This window comes from Pongo abelii, chromosome 5, assembly GCF_028885655.2.
Source record: "Pongo abelii isolate AG06213 chromosome 5, NHGRI_mPonAbe1-v2.0_pri, whole genome shotgun sequence".
Classification (NCBI taxonomy): Eukaryota; Metazoa; Chordata; class Mammalia; order Primates; family Hominidae; genus Pongo; species Pongo abelii.
In genome coordinates, this window is record NC_071990.2 from 84,113,844 (window position 1) to 84,133,493 (window position 19,650).

Below are 19,650 nucleotides of genomic sequence, written 5' to 3' on the forward strand. Positions count from 1 at the left end.
AGCATGATTTACAGTCCTTTGCGTATATACCCAGTAATGGGATGGCTGGGTCAAATGGTATTTCTAGTTCTAGATCCCTGAGGAATTGCCACACTGACTTCCACGATGGTTGAACTAGTTTACGGTCCCACCAACAGTGTAAAAGTGTTCCTATTTCTCCACATCCTCTCCAGCACCTGTTGTTTCCTGACTTTTTAATGATTGCCATTCTAACTGGTGTGAGATGGTATCTCATTGTGGTTTTGATTTGCATTTCTCTGATGGCCAGTGATGGTGAGCATTTTTTCATGTGTTTTTTGGCTGCATAAATGTCTTGATGAACATTGATGCAAAAATCCTCAATAAAATACTGGCAAACAGAATCCAGCAGCACATCAAAAAGCTTATCCACCATGATCAAGTGGGCTTCATCCCTGGAATGCAAGGCTGGTTCAATATATGCAAATCAATAAATGTAATCCAGCATATAAACAGAACCAAAGACAAAAACCACATGATTATCTCAATAGATGCTGAAAAGGCCTTTGACAAAATTCAACAACCCTTCATGCTAAAAACTCTCAATAAATTAGGTATCGATGGGATGTATCTCAAAATAATAAGAGCTATCTATGACAAACCCACAGCCAATATCATATTGAATGGGCAAAAACTGGAAGCATTCCCTTTGAAAACTGGCACAAGACAGGGATGCCCTCTCTCACCACTCCTATTCAACATAGTGTTGGAAGTTCTGGCCACGGCAATTAGGCAGGAGAAGGAAATAAAGGGTATTCAATTAGGAAAACAGGAAGTCAAATTGTCCCTGTTTGCAGATGACATGATTGTATATCTAGAAAACCCCATTGTCTCAGTCCAAAATCTCCTTAAGCTGATAAGCAACTTCAGCAAAGTCTCAGGATACAAAATCAATGTACAAAAATCACAAGCATTCTTATACACCAATAACAGACAAACAGAGAGCCAAATCATGAGTGAACTCCCATTCACAATTGCTTCAAAGAGAATAAAATACCTAGGAATCCAACTTACAAGAGACGTGAAGGACCTCTTCAAGGAGAACTATAAACCACTGCTCAATGAAATAAAAGAGGATACAAACAAATGGAAGAAAATTCCATGCTCATGGCTAGGAAGAATCAATATCGTGAAAATGGCCATACTGCCCAAGGTAATTTATAGATTCAATGCCATCCCCATCAAGCTACCAATGACTTTCTTCACAGAATTGGAAAAAACTACTTTAAAGTTCATATGGAACCAAAAAAGAGCCTGCATCACCAAGTCAATCCTAAGCCAAAAGAACAAAGCTGGAGGCATCACACTACCTGACTTCAAACTATACTACAAGGCTACAGTAACCAAAACAGCATGGTACTGGTACCAAAATAGAGATATAGATCAATGGAACAGAACAGAGCCCTCAGAAATAACGCCACATATCTACAACTATCTGATCTTTGACAAACCTGAGAAAGACAAACAATGGGGGAAAGGATTCCCTATTTAATAAATGGTGCTGGGAAAACTGGCTAGCCATATGTAGAAAGCTGAAACTGGATCCCTTCCTTACACCTTATACAAAAATTAATTCAAGATGGATTAAAGACTTAAACGTTAGACCTAAAACCATAAAAAACCTAGAAGAAAACCTAGGCATTACCATTCAGGACATACACATGGGCAAGGACTTCATTGTCTAAAGCAATGGCAACAAAAGCCAAAATTGACAAATGGGATCTAATTAAACTAAAGAGCTTCTGCACAGCAAAAGAAACTACCATCAGAGTGAACAGGCAACCTACAAAATGGGAGAAAATTTTTGCAACCTACTCATCTGACAAAGGGCTAATATCCAGAATCTACAATGAACACAAACAAATTTACAAGAAAAAACAAACAACCCCATCAAAAAGTGGGCAAAGGACATGAACAGAATTTCAATCTAAGGTTATCTAATCCCAAAGGTAGGGAAAAATATTATCTTTATCTTTGTGCAAATACAGAAACTGAATACACTATCCAAAGTAAGTGACCTAAACTTGCAACCGTGTTGGAACAGAGACTGGAGGCTAGAAAAGTGTGCTTTCACCTACAATATACTTAAAGTCTGACTAAAACCCACTCTAACCTGTTTTGTTGTGTTCAGGGTGGCATTTCCTGATCATTTACTTTTACAATATCATATGATAAATGTGGTCTGTCTGAGCATGCAGTTTAGAAAGCAAAATTTTATTTCATTCAAATGTTCCCAAAGAGAGTAAATTTTTAAAAAACATCATTGTGTTTACAGGCAAATTCTCCTCAAAGTTAGCTACCCTTTCCAAATCATTAAATGTTTTCATTTTCTCACCCAATAAAAAATAAACTAGACAACTGCATAAGAGAAATATAAAAACCACCTTCAGCAATGTGTTACCTGTCAAAGTCAGAGTTCAGATGCTCAAAATTTTTTACCACTCTAAGAACCTGGATCTCCTGACTGTTGAAGGAAGGTGGCAACAATCCATGAATGTTCAATTGCTGTCTCTCTTCCAGGGTAAAGGCCAAGTCCTATAGATAAAAAAAACACACACACACGCACAATAGTATTTGAGAGGAAAATAGACAAAAAGCATACATATAAAATCTGACAAGTACATGCAATTAAAAATCCGAAGTCTGCGTCACTGGAAGCATGGCCATGTGGCTCTGAGTAAACCATGTAAGTTCTCCATATCTCAGTTTCCCTATCTGTAGAAATTAGAATACTATAATATTTCAGAGCTGTGCCACTCAGAGATTATTAGGATAAAATCAGATGATGAATGGAAGGAAACTACTTAAAGACACAAAAATGAAAGAAGATATAAACATTATTATTAATGTCAGTACATATAAAAATAAAAAGTCATTATTAGAAGAGATTTTAAAATTATGAATGTGAGTAAGTCACCTGTGACCTGCTGTGATTCCAACTTTAAAATAGGTCAGGAAATGCCTTATACGATTCTGAGTTACCTGTTTCAACACTCCTCTCCCAAGTTGTAGCCTTTGATTCTTATGCACTCCTAGGCATACAAAACTTCTCACCATTGTCCATACATACCACACCCTTTTATTCTTCCATGGCACATGGTCAAGATATTCTTCCCTGTTTTTCTGCCCTTCATGTCTTATCTCAAGTGCTTCCTCCTGTCTAAAGCCTCAGTATATCCATTACAACCCTATTATTATACCTATGTTACCTGTTTACATGAACATTGATTGTATAAAACAAATGATAATAACAAGCTATGAAGCTCAAAAACATGAAAACTAAATAGAAATTATGCATTGATGCATAAATCATAATGGACCTAAGATATTTGCTGGCATTAATACAAGACAAAGTAATATCAGAGCAGCTCCCGTAGTCATTACGGATGTGGTAGATTGGGATAAGGAGTCCCTCTGGGGAGGCATCCGATTGGAGACACTGAAGCCCAAGAGACTTCTTTATCTAAACGATGACTGCTGTTCCTCTGGGTCCAGGATAAGTACACCAATATGATATGATAGTTGGTGTTATGGTCTGAACATTTGTGTCCCCCAAAATTCACATTGAAATCCTCACCCCCAAGGCGATGGCATAGGAAGAAGGGCCTTTGGGAGGTGATTAGGTCATGAGAGCAGACCCCTCATGTATAGGATTATTACCCTTATAAAAGGAACCTCAGAGAGCTTGTCACCCCTTCTGCCATGTGAGGACGCAGCAAGAAGACCACCGTCTACAAATAAGGAAGCAGACCCCTCACCAAACACCAAATTTGCAGTACCTTGATGTTGGACTTCCCAGCCTCCAGAGCTGTGAGAAATAAATTTATTTTGCTTATAAGCCACCCAGTACATGGTATTCCGTTATGGCAGCCTGAATGGACTAAGATAGTTTTGCTCATTGTAACTACTGCTATCTCTAATCAACCTGGATGGGTAAGAATGTGTTCATTAACTTTGCACTGAGTGATTCTACAATCATTCCTCTGTCCCTGAAAACTTCTTGCAATGACAGAATAGTGACTCTTGAGTACTTATAAAGTGTATTACTAGGGAGAAAGGAGAGACAATTTGGTTCATCCCACAGGGAGATGACAAACCCTGATTGGTTAGGAATAAACATGTCCAACCCCAGGAAGTTTGTGAAAGAGGTCAATGAATGAACAATCCTCTCTTTCTTCTAATTTTTCATATAGATATACCCATTAATTCATGTCAATGATGGAAAGGTTTGTGTTTAATTAGCCTCCTGGGTTGAGGGCCAGACTGAAGAGAGACAAATTGGTCCACTGAATGACGCCATGATAGAGCTCTCTGAGATAACTGCAAGAGCTAGCTGGGACCAGTGGCTCCAGAATCTTCAGCGCAAGAAGCAGTGCACAACCTTCAATTCTCATAAGGTCTCTAAGTGCTATCACCACAGCTGGTGTCCAGTTGCAAGATATTTTTCATTAGCAACCATTCTCATAGCTGCAAAAGCCCCCATTGTTACAGTTGGGCATCCTCTGAAGTTCAATTTGTGTGGATAGCAGCAGAATGGTCTCTTCCCAAGAGGATAATCCAGTATGTTCAACTGTGTCTGGACCAATCACCCTCTCCTGGACCTAAACGGCAGATGGTACAATCTGTCAGTCCTTTGCCCAGCAGTTCCAGCTGGCACCAGGAGACATCTGTGGTATTGTCTAAAGTCTTTGCTTGCCATTTACTTTTTTACTTTTGGTTTGCATCCCCACAACAGAATGAAAACTCCACGGGGCCACAGAATATTGTTTTCTTCACTGCTTTCTCCCTAGTGCTTACAACAGTGCCTGACATAAATAGAACTCAGAAATTTGCTGCAATAAAATTTTAACATAGTCAATAGAATATTTATAATTCATTAGAATTTATTATGAGAAAATTTAGAATTCATGGAAATTTTCAAATATTCAATTTTAGAGACATTAAAATTTATAAAATCTATTAAATTGCTGCTCAAAAACCTGATTAGCATATTAATTCTGAGCAAATTACTGTTAAAATTCAAAGCAACAAGAGATATCTGTATGAAAAAGTAATTTATAAAATGGAAGACAAACTTCACTTGTTAAAGATATAACTGGGAAGACAACATTTAAACCAAAATGTCATGAAATAACTCCTTGGAATGAAACAAAATTATGGACAGTAATATATTTGAAAAAGAAAGAAGAGAAAACTCAATAGATTTTTATCTAACTAGAAAATGAAAAGGGGAAAGGAAAGCTAGCTAAAGTCTCAAAAATATATAAATATATGTGAAGAAGCAGTAAACTTCTGAGTGTTATGCCTTGAAAATCTGCCCAAAAACATAATAATCAAAATATCAATATTTTGATAAGTCTTGTGAGAAGTACTAACATATACCCTTTCATTCCCTTAATAATGGCTCTTAACGACATTTATTGCTATAGTTAGCCAGTCTTTTAACATAAATTTTCCAATGGTATGTACTGAAACTGATTCCTAAATCTAACAATTCTCCATATCTTATGCCATGTAAATGATAATGCCATCTGGAAATCTTTTTATATTCTTTGATGTTTAGCAACTACAAACTCCCATACACTGTTAGCCAAATTTTCCAAAACATACTAAAGTGCCAATTCAATTCTTTTAAAAACAACAGCAACAAAACCTAGGGCTTAGAAATCTAGGGAACTGGGCCAAGTTAAAATCCTAGGATTGGGGAGAAAAATAGTCCTATGGGCCGGGCGTGGTGGCTCACGCTTGTAATCCCAGCACTTTGGGAGGCCACGGCAGGCAGGAGTTTGAGACCAGCCTGGCCAGTATGGTGAAACCCCATCTCTACTAAAAATACAAAAATTAGCCAGGCGTGTTGGCATGTACCTGTAGTCCCAGCTACTTGGGAGGCTGAGGCAGAAGAATCGCTTGAACCTGGGAGGTGGAGGTTGCAGTGAGCCGAGATTGCGCCACTGCACTCCAGCCTGGGTGACAGAGCAAGACTCTGTCTCAAGGAAAAAAAAAAAGAAAACTAGTCCCATGATTGGGTTCACATTCTATTACTACCCTTTATAAGTTAAAAGAACATCAACGAATAAGTAAACTTAAATCTTAAAATCCCTGAAAAATTTAAAATGGATATTGTATTATTTCATTTAAGCCACAGGTTCTATTTTTCATACTAACAGAGACATATTCATTAGAGATCTATTTTGTAGAAATTTGTAAACAGGTCAGTTATGTGTAAAGTTTGAAGTAAAATATTTCAAAGAATTTTTACCTTAGCATTATCCTGCAGGGCCTATCCAACAAAGGATAATTAACCCAAATTATACATGCAGGTTCTAACTGTCATTTGATTTCTACCAAGTCTTTCATGTAGTTGAAAATATTAGACGTCTATATAGATATATTAGGTTTCCAGACCACCTGTACATCTAATCCTCTAAAGACATCTTCATATATGCTAAGTTTGATCCTGGTTTTTCTCCTTTTTTGTCTTTTCTTTCCTTTCCCTATTCTTTATAAAACCTTTGGACTAGATCCCTAGACAGCAGAATGGTACGTTGTTTCACTGCTAAGGGCAGCAAACAGGACAACTATTCTTCTGGACTGTGCTAATTAACCTATGTATATCTTCTTGAGAAAACTGAGACTATCAAGCAGAAATGAAAAGAAAATTCCTGACATGACGAAGGACTTATATTAGAAATGATATTTGCAGGGAGCAAGCATAACTGAGAAAGAAACTTTGTCCTGAGTAATTTATCAGAAACTATTGCCATAAAAACAGAACAAATATATTCTGTATTCCGCAGTAACAATCCTTAATACTTCCAATGAACAACTTTCTTTTCTTTTTTGCCTGAAAAATTACTAAATCAAGCTGAATTGCAAAAAAAAAAGGAAACATTTATCTTATTCACAAAGATCTTTAAGACAGTTAATCTATACATGTATGAAAATTCATTATGGTAACAGAACTTATAATTTAAATATTTGAGGCTATGATTATATTACGGCAGAGATGGTTTGTGTGTTCTGTTTAACTAGTGTAATCTCTAGTGTCTAGAATAATACCTGTGTGGCACTTCATAGGCAATCAACAAAAATGCGTTGGATTAACTAACTAATGATTAATTAATTATACTTGTTACAGTACATTTTGGAGAAGACAAAGCAGAAAAGTGAATAAGGAAGGTTAAAAATGGTAGAGAAGCAAATGGAAAGTAATAATTGCAAATAATTTGAAACAACAAAAGTCCTTCAACTAGTAAATGGATAAAACTAAAGTATATCCATACACTGAAATATTACCCAACAGTAAAAAAACAAACTATTGATACACAAAACATAGATGAATCTTAAATGCATCATGTTAAGTGAAAGAAGCCAGACTCAAAAGGCTACATACTGTATGATTCCATTTATATGACATTCTGAAAAAGCAAAGTTATGTGGATAGAAAAAGATCAGTAGTTGCCAGGGACTGGGAGTAGAAAAAAGGGTTTGACTTCAAAGAGGAAGCAAAAAGAAAATGTTTTTCAGTGATAGAACCATTCTTTATTGTGGTGTTGATTACATAACATTGTATATTTGTCAAAACTAATAGAACTGTACATCCAAAAGTAAATTTCATTATATTGAATTTTATTAGACTTTATAGAGTCAATTCAGTAACTAATATTCTCTTTACTTAAAAAGAAATATAATTACAATGACTAAAAATTTGTTTAGCAAATTATTGATATATTTCATATTCCACCTCCCAGGCTCAAGTGATCCTCCTGCCTCAGTCTCCCAAGTAGCTAAGACAACAGGCACATGCCACCATGCTCAGCTAATTGTTTTTGTATTTTTTGGTAGAGACTGGGTTTCACTATGTTGCTCCAGACTAGTCTTGAACTCCTGAGCTCAAGCGATCTTCCTGCCTTGGCCTCCCAAAGTCCTAGGATTACTACACAATCAAATTAAACAAAGAATATTTTGGCCAGACACAGTGGCTCGCGAATCCAGCCTAAAATATTCTTTATCTAATATGATTGTCTTTGAATCCTTTATGAAAATTTTTTCTTAATTTTTTATTTCAAATGAATTATATATATTTTATTAATGTGACCTTGCAAATAATATAGTAGATCTATCTTAAAATTATTTCTTCATATCAAAAAAGTTTTAGAATTAATTTTAATGCTAATTTGGGGGAGAAAATTATTTATATATAAAGAGTACAGAAAGAGGACCCTTTGTATTTTTATTATTTATTATTCTGAAATAAAGAGATAAAATTGAGCTTGTTTTAAGTGTCATATTTTCAATTTATTAACATAGTTTATGTGCATATTTTACATCTACATGAAGATAATTGATACTAATTTGCCCTGAACATATTCTACTGAAGGGTTCCTTCCTCCAAGGCTTCTCTAGTGCCAAAAATTGTTCTTGGAAATGATTATTTTTAAATTCGAATTGACAATATAGATAACAATTTCTAGAATTGGCTGGGCACGATGCCTCACACCTGTAATCCCGGCACATTGGGAGGGTAAAGCAGAAGGATGGCTTGAGCCCAGGAGTGCAACACCAACTTGGGCAACACAGGGAGATACTACCTCCACAAAAAATGAAAATAAATTAGCCAGGCATGGTGGTGCATGCCTGTGGTCCCAGCTACTCAAGAGGCTGAGGTGGGAAGATCATTTGATCCTGGGAGGTTGAGGTTGCAATGAGCCGAGATCGCACCATTGCACTCCAGCCTGGGTGACAGAGCAAGACCCCGTCTTGAAAAAAAAAAAAAAAAAAAAAACTAAAAAAAATTATTTTTATGGTAGTATCCAACCTCATTTTTCCCCCAAAAACAATCAGCCAGATGACATATGTATTTACAAGGTAAAGTTTATATCAGAAAATAATCATATAAAAATAATTACTTTGAATGCATTTAACTATACAAACAAATTCTTTATTAGTCTCCTTTAAAGGACAGAAAACCAATTATTTAAGATCAACAATATATTAAACACAGCTTCTTTACACAAAAGATCATTTGGTTTCATTGCATAGTAATTAGTTTTTACTCACATCTGATATAAAGTAATTTTAATCTGGTAATGATTATAACAATATATCTAAAATATATTCAGCTAAGTCTTGGCCTTTGATACCCTAAAATTTACAGCAAAATATCACTTTATAGGACCCCAAAATTATTTCATTGAGGTATGAATATAGGATATAAGCAAGTGTAAGAATTTTGTGATTTAAATGACATGTTTGCTTAAATTTTTTTTAAAAAAAGGAAAGAACACCTCTACCTAAGAGAGCAAATGGGTTTTTAAAACATTGGATGAGAGGTTTAAGTATTTCTCACTTGAAAGTCTTATTACTGATCATTACAGATTCTTTGTAAGGCTGAAAAATTTTTAGCCAACAATGTCAACACTAAATTTTCCCAAATATATCTCTTGAAATCATTGAAATCATTTGAAAAATTTCCAAAGCTTTTCAGCAAGATGGAGCACTATTTTATCATAAGAAGTTGTAAGGCAAATTTCACCGTCACTAAACCAATAGAGAAAAGTATCTGTTAAATAAGCAGATTGAGACTTCTCAGTAAATAACTGAAACTAGCAATGTACACAAATGATGAAAAATCAAGATTTAAGATCTTCAATTGAAACGTGTATGAATAATCCAAATAAACCACTGGTTGCCAATAGAGTTCCTAGTTATCATATGTACCTTTATACTACTTTTAAAAATCTTATATATGTGACAAAATCCTCTATGCCTATGATAGTGTGTATAGTGATTACTCATATAGTGAACCAGAAAGATCAGAATTATAAAATAATCCTCTATTGTGTCTTGATTTCTTAACTCTTCAAGCTAATAGAAGAATCTGCAGACTATGAACATTAGACAGCAATTCCAACACATTTAATTACCAATTAATTTACACATGAAGTTGCAAATGTCTGTTTCTTCCTGTGTCCCTTGCCTATTCCTGAATAATGATCTTCTTCAAGGGATAATTCTATCATAGAATGTCCCATAGTTCATTGTTTCTGCTTACCTGCCATTTTACCCAGGTCTGGAAGACAGGCACTATACTATTCATATTTATATGACAGCGCCTAGTACAATGTCGGGATGGAGCAGGGCCTTAATAAATTTTAAATAAACAAATGGATGTATAAATATATTAATGTGAAACAAATTTTCAGTACTCTGTAGTTCGGTTCTGTGTAGTTCTATTTTGAATAACCAAATCATTGAATTCAAATTTCAAACAAAGATTTATTTATGCAATAGTACAAAGAGTGCTCATGATTTAAAAATCTCCCAAATAATAATTAAGCTTTCCACATATACCTTAGGAAATCATTTAATTAAACTAATCCACTATTAACAAGTTTTTTCATTGACTTTAAACCAGGCATTCAAGATCAACTTTGGTTTGACCAAAATATATATCTACATATCAGCATAAGTGCCAGAGTTTATGGGGATTTTTTAAAGTACTTTCATCTTGACCAGGTTTCTCAATCTTGGTACTAGTGACATTTTAGGACAGACAATTATTTGTTGTAGGCAGCTATTCAGTACATTTTTGGTATTTAATAGATTGTAATAAGCCATACACTAGAAATTTAGATGCACACTTCACCAACAAATATGACTGAATAGCAACATAAGACTAAAGGGCATACCATTTGTCAAGTTTGAGTCACAAGAAGATATTATTTAACACTTGATTTTGAGCAAATATTTAAGGTGTTAAGGGTTAAATGGAGATTTGCCTCAATTATTGCATCTGCTAAATAAGGCTAATCAACTATTTCTTGAACACATAGTACATGTTATGTGTGTTTCATTGGGTTGTTGGGAAGAAAAAAATGAGACCAGATGTTTTTGCATCCTATGTAAATTATAAAGTGTTATATAAATGCTTATGGTACTAAGTTTTAAAATAAAGTCACTAATATGCACATGCTACGTGAATATTGACTTTTATTCTTCACATTTCAGTATCATCTGAAAGCCTCTGAGTTTAAGAATCAGTTTTCAGAGACCAAGGTCAGTGCTTTTGGTGAAGAACCAATTTAGCCCCCTATCAGAGGCTTTTAACTTAAAATTCACAGACCTAATCACAGATTCTCAAAGTATGGATGAGTAATTAAGGAGGCCTGAACTTGGACATCTTTTTCACGAACTCTATGAGATTTAGTATTTCTTTCCATTTTAAATGAAATAAACAAGAGACATAATAGTAGTTCCTGGCCAGGCACAGTGACTCACGCCTCTAATCCCAGCAGTTTGGGAGGCCAAGGTGGGAGGATCGCTTGAGCTCAGGAGTTCAAGACCAGCCTGGGCAACATAGTGAGATCCCCATCTCTACAAAAAAAAAAGTAGAAAAAAATTAGCTGGGTGTGGTGGCATGCACCTGTAGTCCCAGCTACTTGGGAGGCAGAGGTGGTAGGATGTCTTTGGCCCGGGAAGTCAAAGCTGCAGTGAGTCAAGATCATGCCACTGCACTCCAGGATGGGTGACAGAGTGAGACTTGCCTGAAAAAAAAAAAAAAAAAAGTAGTTTCTGTGTCTTTGTCATAATAGAAATAACAATTATTTTTATGTCATGTTACATCTGTGGCATGTATCTGGAAATAACATTCATGTTCTTCATTACTTTGAAATTACTGTAGCTTTAGATCTGCAATAAGGTTTTGTTTTGTTTTGTTTGTTTAGAGACAGTCTGTTGCCCAGGATAGAGTGCGGTAGTATAATCATAGCTCACTGCAGCCTCGAATTCCTGGGCTCAAGCAATCCTCTTGCCTTAGTTTCTTGAGTAGCTGGGACTATACGCATACACCACCACATCTAGAAAAAAAAATTTTTTTTGAGACAGGGTCTCACTATGTTGCCCTGATTGATCTCAAATTCCTGTCCTTTGTCCTCAAGCAATCTTCCTCCCTTGGCCTCCCAAAGTGCTGGGATTACAGGCAGGAGCCACTGTGCCTAACCAACGTGTTTTTTTGTTGTTGTTGTTTTGCTTTGTTTTTGAGACGGAGTCTCACTTTGTCACCCAGGCTGGAGTGAAGTGGCGTGATCTCAGATCACTGCAACCTCCGCCACCCAGGTTCAAGCCATTGTCCTGCCTCAGCCTCCCAAGTAGGTGGGACTACAGGTGCATGCCACCATGCCCAACTAATTTTTGTATTTTTAGTAGAGACGGGGTTTCACCATGTTGGCCAGGATGGTCTCGATCTCTTGACCTTGTGATCCACCCGCCTCAGCCTCCCAAAGTACTGGGATTACAGGCATGAGCCACCACGCCATGCCCAACTTTTTTTAATAACATGAACAGGCACACAGGCTAGTCATGCAGACAACCTTGATATTGATCTCTTTAAAAAATAAAACTTTACTTTAAATTGACCATATTTAAATATATTATCTTGCTATATAAGTCTTCAATAAAGAGGAATATATCTTATAATACACACTTGTAAGATATATTTGTTAATATTTTGATATCTATATTTAATTACAAATGGTTTCCTTTGTAATACTATGTATACTGTTTATTTAAAATCATTGATTTAAGGAGTCCACAGACTTCATCAACTTTCCAACTTTTGTGCCTTTGGCACAAAATATGTTAAGAACTGTTGCAGAGGACTATGCTTCAGTTTCTTAAGGGATATATACCTCAGACATGATATTCCCAGAAACACCACAAGATGGCTTTCTTGCTTCAGATCCACTGTGGAGATTTGCAGAAATGTTTTCTCTCTGCTTTTACAGTTACTTAATGGGGGGTTGTGAAGCTCGCTGTATTGGTCAGTTTTCCTAAGAAACTGAACCTTTATATATATGAAGAGATTTATTATGAGAGAAATATTATAATTGGCTCACATGATTATGGAGGCTGACAAGTTCAAAGACCTGCTGCCAGCAAGCTAGAAACCCAAGGGAGCCAATGGTAATGGTGTAAATCCAGTCTGAAAGCCAGGAGGTTCAAGACCCAGGAAGAGCCCACATTTTAGTTTGAGTCAAAGGGCAGGAAAAAACTGATGTCCCAGCTTCAGGACAGTCAGGCAGGAGAAGTTCCCTCTTACTCAGCTTTTTGGTCCTTTAACTGATTGGATGAGGCCCACCCACATTAGGGAGGGCGATCTGCTTTATTCAATTCAAATGTTCATCTTATTCAGAAACACTCTCACTGACACTACAAGAGTTACAAGAGTAATGTTTGAACAAATGTCTGTGCACCTTGTGGCTTAAGCAAGTTGACAGATAAAATTAATCATCACACTCACAGATATTGTTGAGTGAATGCTTACAATGTATACAGGAACTACCCCAATGAAACAGTGGCTTGTCAGGTATGATCCATAGTCTCATTAGGCTTACAATATAAAGAGCTTAACAGGATATTATATGAAAAGCTACACAAATAACTATAACGATTGTGATAAGTACAGGGAAAAGAAAAGGAAAAACTCAATTTAGACAGTTAAAAAAAGAAATAGTTCGCTGAGGAGTAATGTCAAAATGCAATCTGAAGGATGACTAGAAAGAGTAGCAGTTGACCAGGTGAAAAGTTGGGGGTAGGTAGAGAAGAAACAGCATGCAGAAAAGCTTGGCTTCTCAGGGAAAGCACAGGGAAGGAAACTGCACCAACTGTGAGAAATGATAAAAGATAAGCACTAGAAAGACAGGTACGAACCTGAGTGGGCAAGTCCTAGTTAACCAGGTAAGAAGTTTCAAACATTATCCTAAGAGTAATGGGAAGCCCCAGCACCTTTCCTGACTAGTTATTCCATTTCATAAAAATGTTGTGAGTTTAGCAATAGCCAACCCGCATGTTTATCACTCACCATATTAAGGAATCCACATACTAAGGCTAGCTCGGATTTTAAAAAAAACAAAAGGTGGTGGGTAGAACAATGCTTCAGAACTAGTTTCAGACTACCAGGCAAATCATAGATGGTTCAACCTGATATCATGATTCTTAATCTGTTTTCGGTATCTCTATAAAATTCACATACATACTCCCACCTGAAACATTTTTCTTTATAACATTATCTCCTATCTACCACACTAAGGGCATATCTGATTCATGCCCTGTATCAATAACATTTTAACTTATGAAAATTAACTTTAAAAAATACTTCATACAATATCTCTAGTATATAATGAAAACACTGGTCACTGGCAACAGTGGTTGCCTTTAGGAAGGGGAACCAGCTAGTCCAGACACAGAAGTGGCAGACATGCTTTTCATATTATTATATCTTCTTATTTTTATAAAACAAATCTATAAGACTATTTTTAAAATATTAAGAATCATTCACCTCAATTTTCAGGAATATTACATTCATATTTAATATTTTCATTTATTAAATCTCATTCCTTTTGCTTCTGGCAGCTCTGGCTATGGTAGAGACTGCTAATTGCCTACCACAACATCTATTTCCCTCTTCCTTTCCAGGAACAGAATCCTAATATTATTTGGGGTGGCAATGCATTAAATAAAAGACATTTCCTGACTCCCCTGTAGTTATATGTGGCCATATGACAGAGTTCTGAACAATGAGACCTAACTGGAAGTATCACGTGAAATGTGGGGAAGGCTACTTTAAAAGAGAGGACTTCACTGAAAAGCAGGCCTTCTTGTAATTCTCTCATTTCTTCGAGCAACCATCTTGGAATGTGTAGGTGGTATCTTTTTTTTTTCTTTTGAGATGGAGCCTTGCACTGTCACTGAGGCTGGAGTGCAGTGGTGCGATCTTGGTTCACTGCAACCTTCACCTCCTGGGTTCAAGCGATTCTCCTGTCTCAGCCTCCCAAGTAGCTGGGACTACAGGCGCCCATCGCCACGCCCAGCTAATTTTTATATTTTTAGTAGAGATGGAATTTCACCATGTTGGCCAGGCTGGCCTCCAACTCCTGACCTCAAGTGATCCGCCCACCTCAGCCTCCCAAAGTCCTTGGATTACAGGCAAAAGCCACTGCACCCAGCCTGTAGGTGGTATCTTTAGACCTACATAGTCAGTTAGGACCATGAAGTGATCCTGAAGATGACAGAGCAGCAAAAGAGACGCCTACGTTCCTGATGACTTTGTGGACCCACAGAACAGTTTATCTTAATTAAGCTGTATCTTAGTTAACTCACTTTTATTTTGCTTTTTTGTTATATGTAGCAAAACCTAATCCTAAATGATATAGTGGTCATCTTTATACCCATTAAGGAAAAGAGATTCTACAACACACATTCAACAGCATATAACAGAGGTTATTGTGCATTTATCCCACAAGGTAGGATGTGAACTGCCGAGAGGTTATAGCAATATCTGCAAGGTAAAACAGTGTTACTTCAAGAATAATCCCTAATTCATCCATTCAACAAATTATTACAGAATACCTACTACATTCCAGGCCCTAAGAGCAACTATGTTGAAAGATAAATCTATGATGCAAAACAGTATAACACTCCTTCCCACATCCACAAAGAAATTTTTGTTGTTGTTGTTGTTGGGTTTTTGTTGTTGTTGTTGTTGTTGTTTGTTTTTTTGTTTTTTTGGTTTTAAGTAGCGGACAGTTTAATAGGCCCAAAAGAAGGGGGAAGAAAGAAAGAAGCTTCCGTGTACGGAGCCGGGTGGGGGCCCAAAGCCAAGAGAGGGAACCCCAAAGAAATTCTGAACGTTGAACTTGCTGTTCTCCTTCACAGCCCAAAAAGGGGCAGAAATGAAGTATGTAGATATCAAAAAGGCAAAACTTCTTTCTAAATCCTTAGAACACAGACATTTTATAAATGATGTATAGAGTTTTTGTCTTACATGAACCATTTCCACACAATAATCTTTATTATTAATATTGATTGGTACAGCAACTATGTACCCAGTAAAATGGGAAAAAATGTTGAGTATACATTTGGGAACCAATTCCCTGGTATTTTTCTTCTCTGAACTTAAAATCAAGTTAGACTGAGTTTCACACATTCATACCTTAAAAATAACAACCTGAGGGTCTGGTTCTGTGCAAAGTGGTAGCTATAGTATACCTTGTCTCTCCCACTAAATCCAACAATAATCCTTGTATAGAATGCATTGAGCAGCTGTTTGAAGACTGAAAAATAAATGATAGCAGAAGAACTAAGGAAGAAGATTAGAATCTAAAGTACAACAAAACCAGATTAAGTTTCCTGGCATTTTTTCCTCCAATATGGCCTGGCTTTTTTTTCTCTCTGCTGTAATCAACTGGCCTTGACTCAAAAGCAGCAGAAAAGCTGGAAGTGCAACTGATTGTGTACAAAGACTGCCAAGAGAAGCCTTATCTTTCTGGTCCAAGAATCAGAAAGGGGGTGCTTAAAGGTCAGAGAACGAAGAACATCCAATATTCTTTTCCACCCTCTCTAGTCCCAACTCCCAGGTAATCCCACAGGGATGGCAGAAGCAATAACCACAACAGATGCCTAAAATTCTAAGGTAAGGGAATCATTCTTTTTACCAGAGGATATAGACCTGGTCTCAAGATCTTAGGTCAAATGCCTGTTGCAACTTTCTCTCTCTGTCTTCCAATCATATGGCCTCAGATGCAAATACATCTGGAGGAAGTACACAGCAGGGCAGGAAAACAAAAGCCCAGTTTTCTGGCCATGAGGACTCGAAAGGGGGTCCTCATGGAAACAAAAAATATCAGAGAGATCACAGAAAAAAGGGAACTCATGAGAGCAATCCCATAAAGTTGTATATTAACTTCTACACTCACCTTTGAGCTAAACGTGCATAGATCTGACCTTAAACAGCATACCAAAGGCTTTCAGAAGTAAACTATAGCATAGACTACTGCACAGATCCCACACTATCCACTGGGTGGTACACATAATGGACAAATCCAAATAGTACTATTGAGTAGACTTTGAAAACCAAATTGATATCGGAACGGCAGGCCATGGGTGGGTTCAACTTACAAAATGACCTAACCAGGTTGAGTGACCACTAAAGCTAAGAAGAACAGTATTCCCCTTAAGATACAACTGACAGCTAGAATCTCATAATATGCAAATGTCCAGAATAGATTAAAAAATTACTCAACATAGAAAGAAACAGGAAAACGTTAACTTGGAAAATAAAAGACTAATAAGCAAGCCTTGTCAGACCTTGAATGTCAGGCCTTGAAATTTCTGTACAATGTACAAAGACTTAAAAACAATTATTATAACCATGCCTAAGAACATAAGGGCAAAGTCTTTCTAAATAAATAGAAAGAAAGTATTGGACAAGAAATAAAAGCTATACCAAATGGAAATTTTAGAACTTAAAAATACAATAATTGTAATAAAATATTCATTGGATGGGCTGAAGAACAGAATTGAGATGAGAGTAGAAAGCATCAGTGAACTTAAAGCTGAATCATTAGAAACAAACCAGTTTGGAAAATAAAGAGAAAACAAGTCCTTAAAAAAGTAGGCCTTTTGATACTATCATATAGTCACCTGAGGCTCAGAGCCTCAGGACAATATCAAAAGGCCTAACATTTGTTTCATCAGGTCCCAGAAAGAGAGGAGGAAGAAAAAAATATTTGGAGAAAATAATGGCTGAAAACGTATCAAATTTGGTGAAAGACATATACTTACAGAATCAGGAAGCTCAGAAAACCCCAAGAAGATAAACCCCAAAACCTCCAAACCCAGAAACATTATATTTAAGATTCTGAAAGTGAAAAATAAAATACCATTAAAACATCCAGAGAAAACTGATGTATTACAAACATGTATCAACTTGAATGACTGCAAATTTCTCATCAGGAAAAAGAAAGGGCAGAAGGAAGAGAGATGGCTTTTTTTTAGGTCTTAAAGAGAAAGAACTGTCAACTCATTATTCTATAACTATTGAAAATATCCTTCACAAATGAAGATAAAATAGACACTCTCAGAGGAAGAAAAACTAAGACAATTGGTTTCCAGCAAACCTGCTTTAAAAAAAATGTTAGAGGACATTCTTTAAATGGAAGAGAAATGATACCCCAAAACAAACATGGAACATGGGGAATGAAACTGAGTAACAGAAATAGTAACTACCTGGATAATTATAATAGATTATCTTTTCCCTCTTAAACTCTTTAAAATATGTGTGACAGTTAAAAACAAAAGTTAGGACCAGGCACAGTGGCTCAAGTCTGTAATCCTAGTACTTTGGGAGGCTGAGGTAGGCAGACACCTTGAGCTCAGGAGTTTGACACTAGATGGGGTAATATGATGAAATCGTGTTTCTACAAAAAATACGAAAGTTAGCCAGGAGTGGTAGCACATGCCTGTAGTCCCAGATGCTCAGGAAGCTAAGGTGGAAGGATTGCTTGAGCCTTGAGGTCAAGGCTGCAGTGAGCCATGTTACCACTGCCCTCCTGCCTGGATGACAAAGCAAGATTCTGTCTCAAAAAAAAATGAAAAATAAATAAAATAAAAATAAATAAAAGTTATAGGTCACACCTATAATACCAGCCCTTTGAAGGCCACAGTGGGAGGATTTCTTGAGCCCAGGAGTTTCAGACCAGTCTGGGGAACATGGCAAAATGCCGTCTCTAGAAAAAAATACAAAAATTAGCTAGGCACGATGGTGTGCACCTGGAGTTCCAGCTACTCAAGAGGATGGACTGAGTCTGGGAGGTCAAGGTTGCAGTGAGCTGTGATCACGCCATTGCACTCCAGCCTGGATAACAGAGCAAGACCCTGTCTCAAAAAAAAAAAAATGTATAAACATTACATTAAATTACTATTTTTAAAATATTTGTGTAATACATACATAGAGATATAAGAGGATATAATACATATAACTACAACATAAATAGAGGAAGGTAATGAGATCTATATAATGATAAGATCTCTATGTTTCAATTGTGGTGAAATTTTAACTTTAAGTTGACGGTGAAAAGTTCAGTATGTGTATCATAATCACCAGACCAAGTACTAAAAACAAGCTATACAAAGAAATATTGTCAAAAACTCACGGAATAAATCAAAATGGAATAATAAAAATATTTATGTAAGTAAAAATTAGGTTGAAAAGGAGAAATAGAGGAATGTAAAATAAGGGGACACCTATGATATGACAGAAATCTGTTTATCTCTCTGTGTATCAACAATTACATTAAATGTAAATGGCCTAAACACAAAAGTCAAAAGACAGAGATTGTCAAAAATTGGCAATGGCTACAAGCAAACCTGACTGATGAGATCATTACTGCTTCTCACCTACATGTTCCTGTCAAAGTCCAGAAAATGTCAACTAAACAAAGCAAGGGAAAGTGCTGTATTATGAAATTTTGCTTCAGTTACAGAAGTATATCATTAGTTTGCTAGGGCTGCCACAACAAAGCATCACACACTGGGTGGCTTAAACATAAATTTATTTTATCAAAGTTCTGAAGGATAGAAGTCCAAAATCAAGGTGTCTGGAGGGCTGATTTTATTCTATGGCTTCTCTTCTGGACTTACTAGATGTACATCTTAAGACTCTGATTAGACAATTTAAATGTATTTAAATATATTCTAAGCTTAAAGGGCCAATGCCTAATAGTATAGTGGAAGTCTTAGAACTCCTTCAGCCTCTGCATCTCTAAGGTTTTATTCTTTTGTTTTGTTTTGCTT

General features: G+C 36.3%; 1 protein-coding gene across 1 annotated transcript in view; it reads right to left on the reverse strand.

Moving 5' to 3' along the window:
• The window catches only part of ME1 (malic enzyme 1), a 227,641-nt gene that overhangs the window by 201,720 nt on the left and 6,271 nt on the right, over positions 1 to 19,650 (reverse strand). The window contains exon 2 of the mRNA XM_024248638.3: positions 2,420 to 2,553. Coding sequence (XP_024104406.3) covers positions 2,420 to 2,553 — 134 coding nt within the window. The remainder of the gene's footprint in view (positions 1 to 2,419; positions 2,554 to 19,650) is intronic.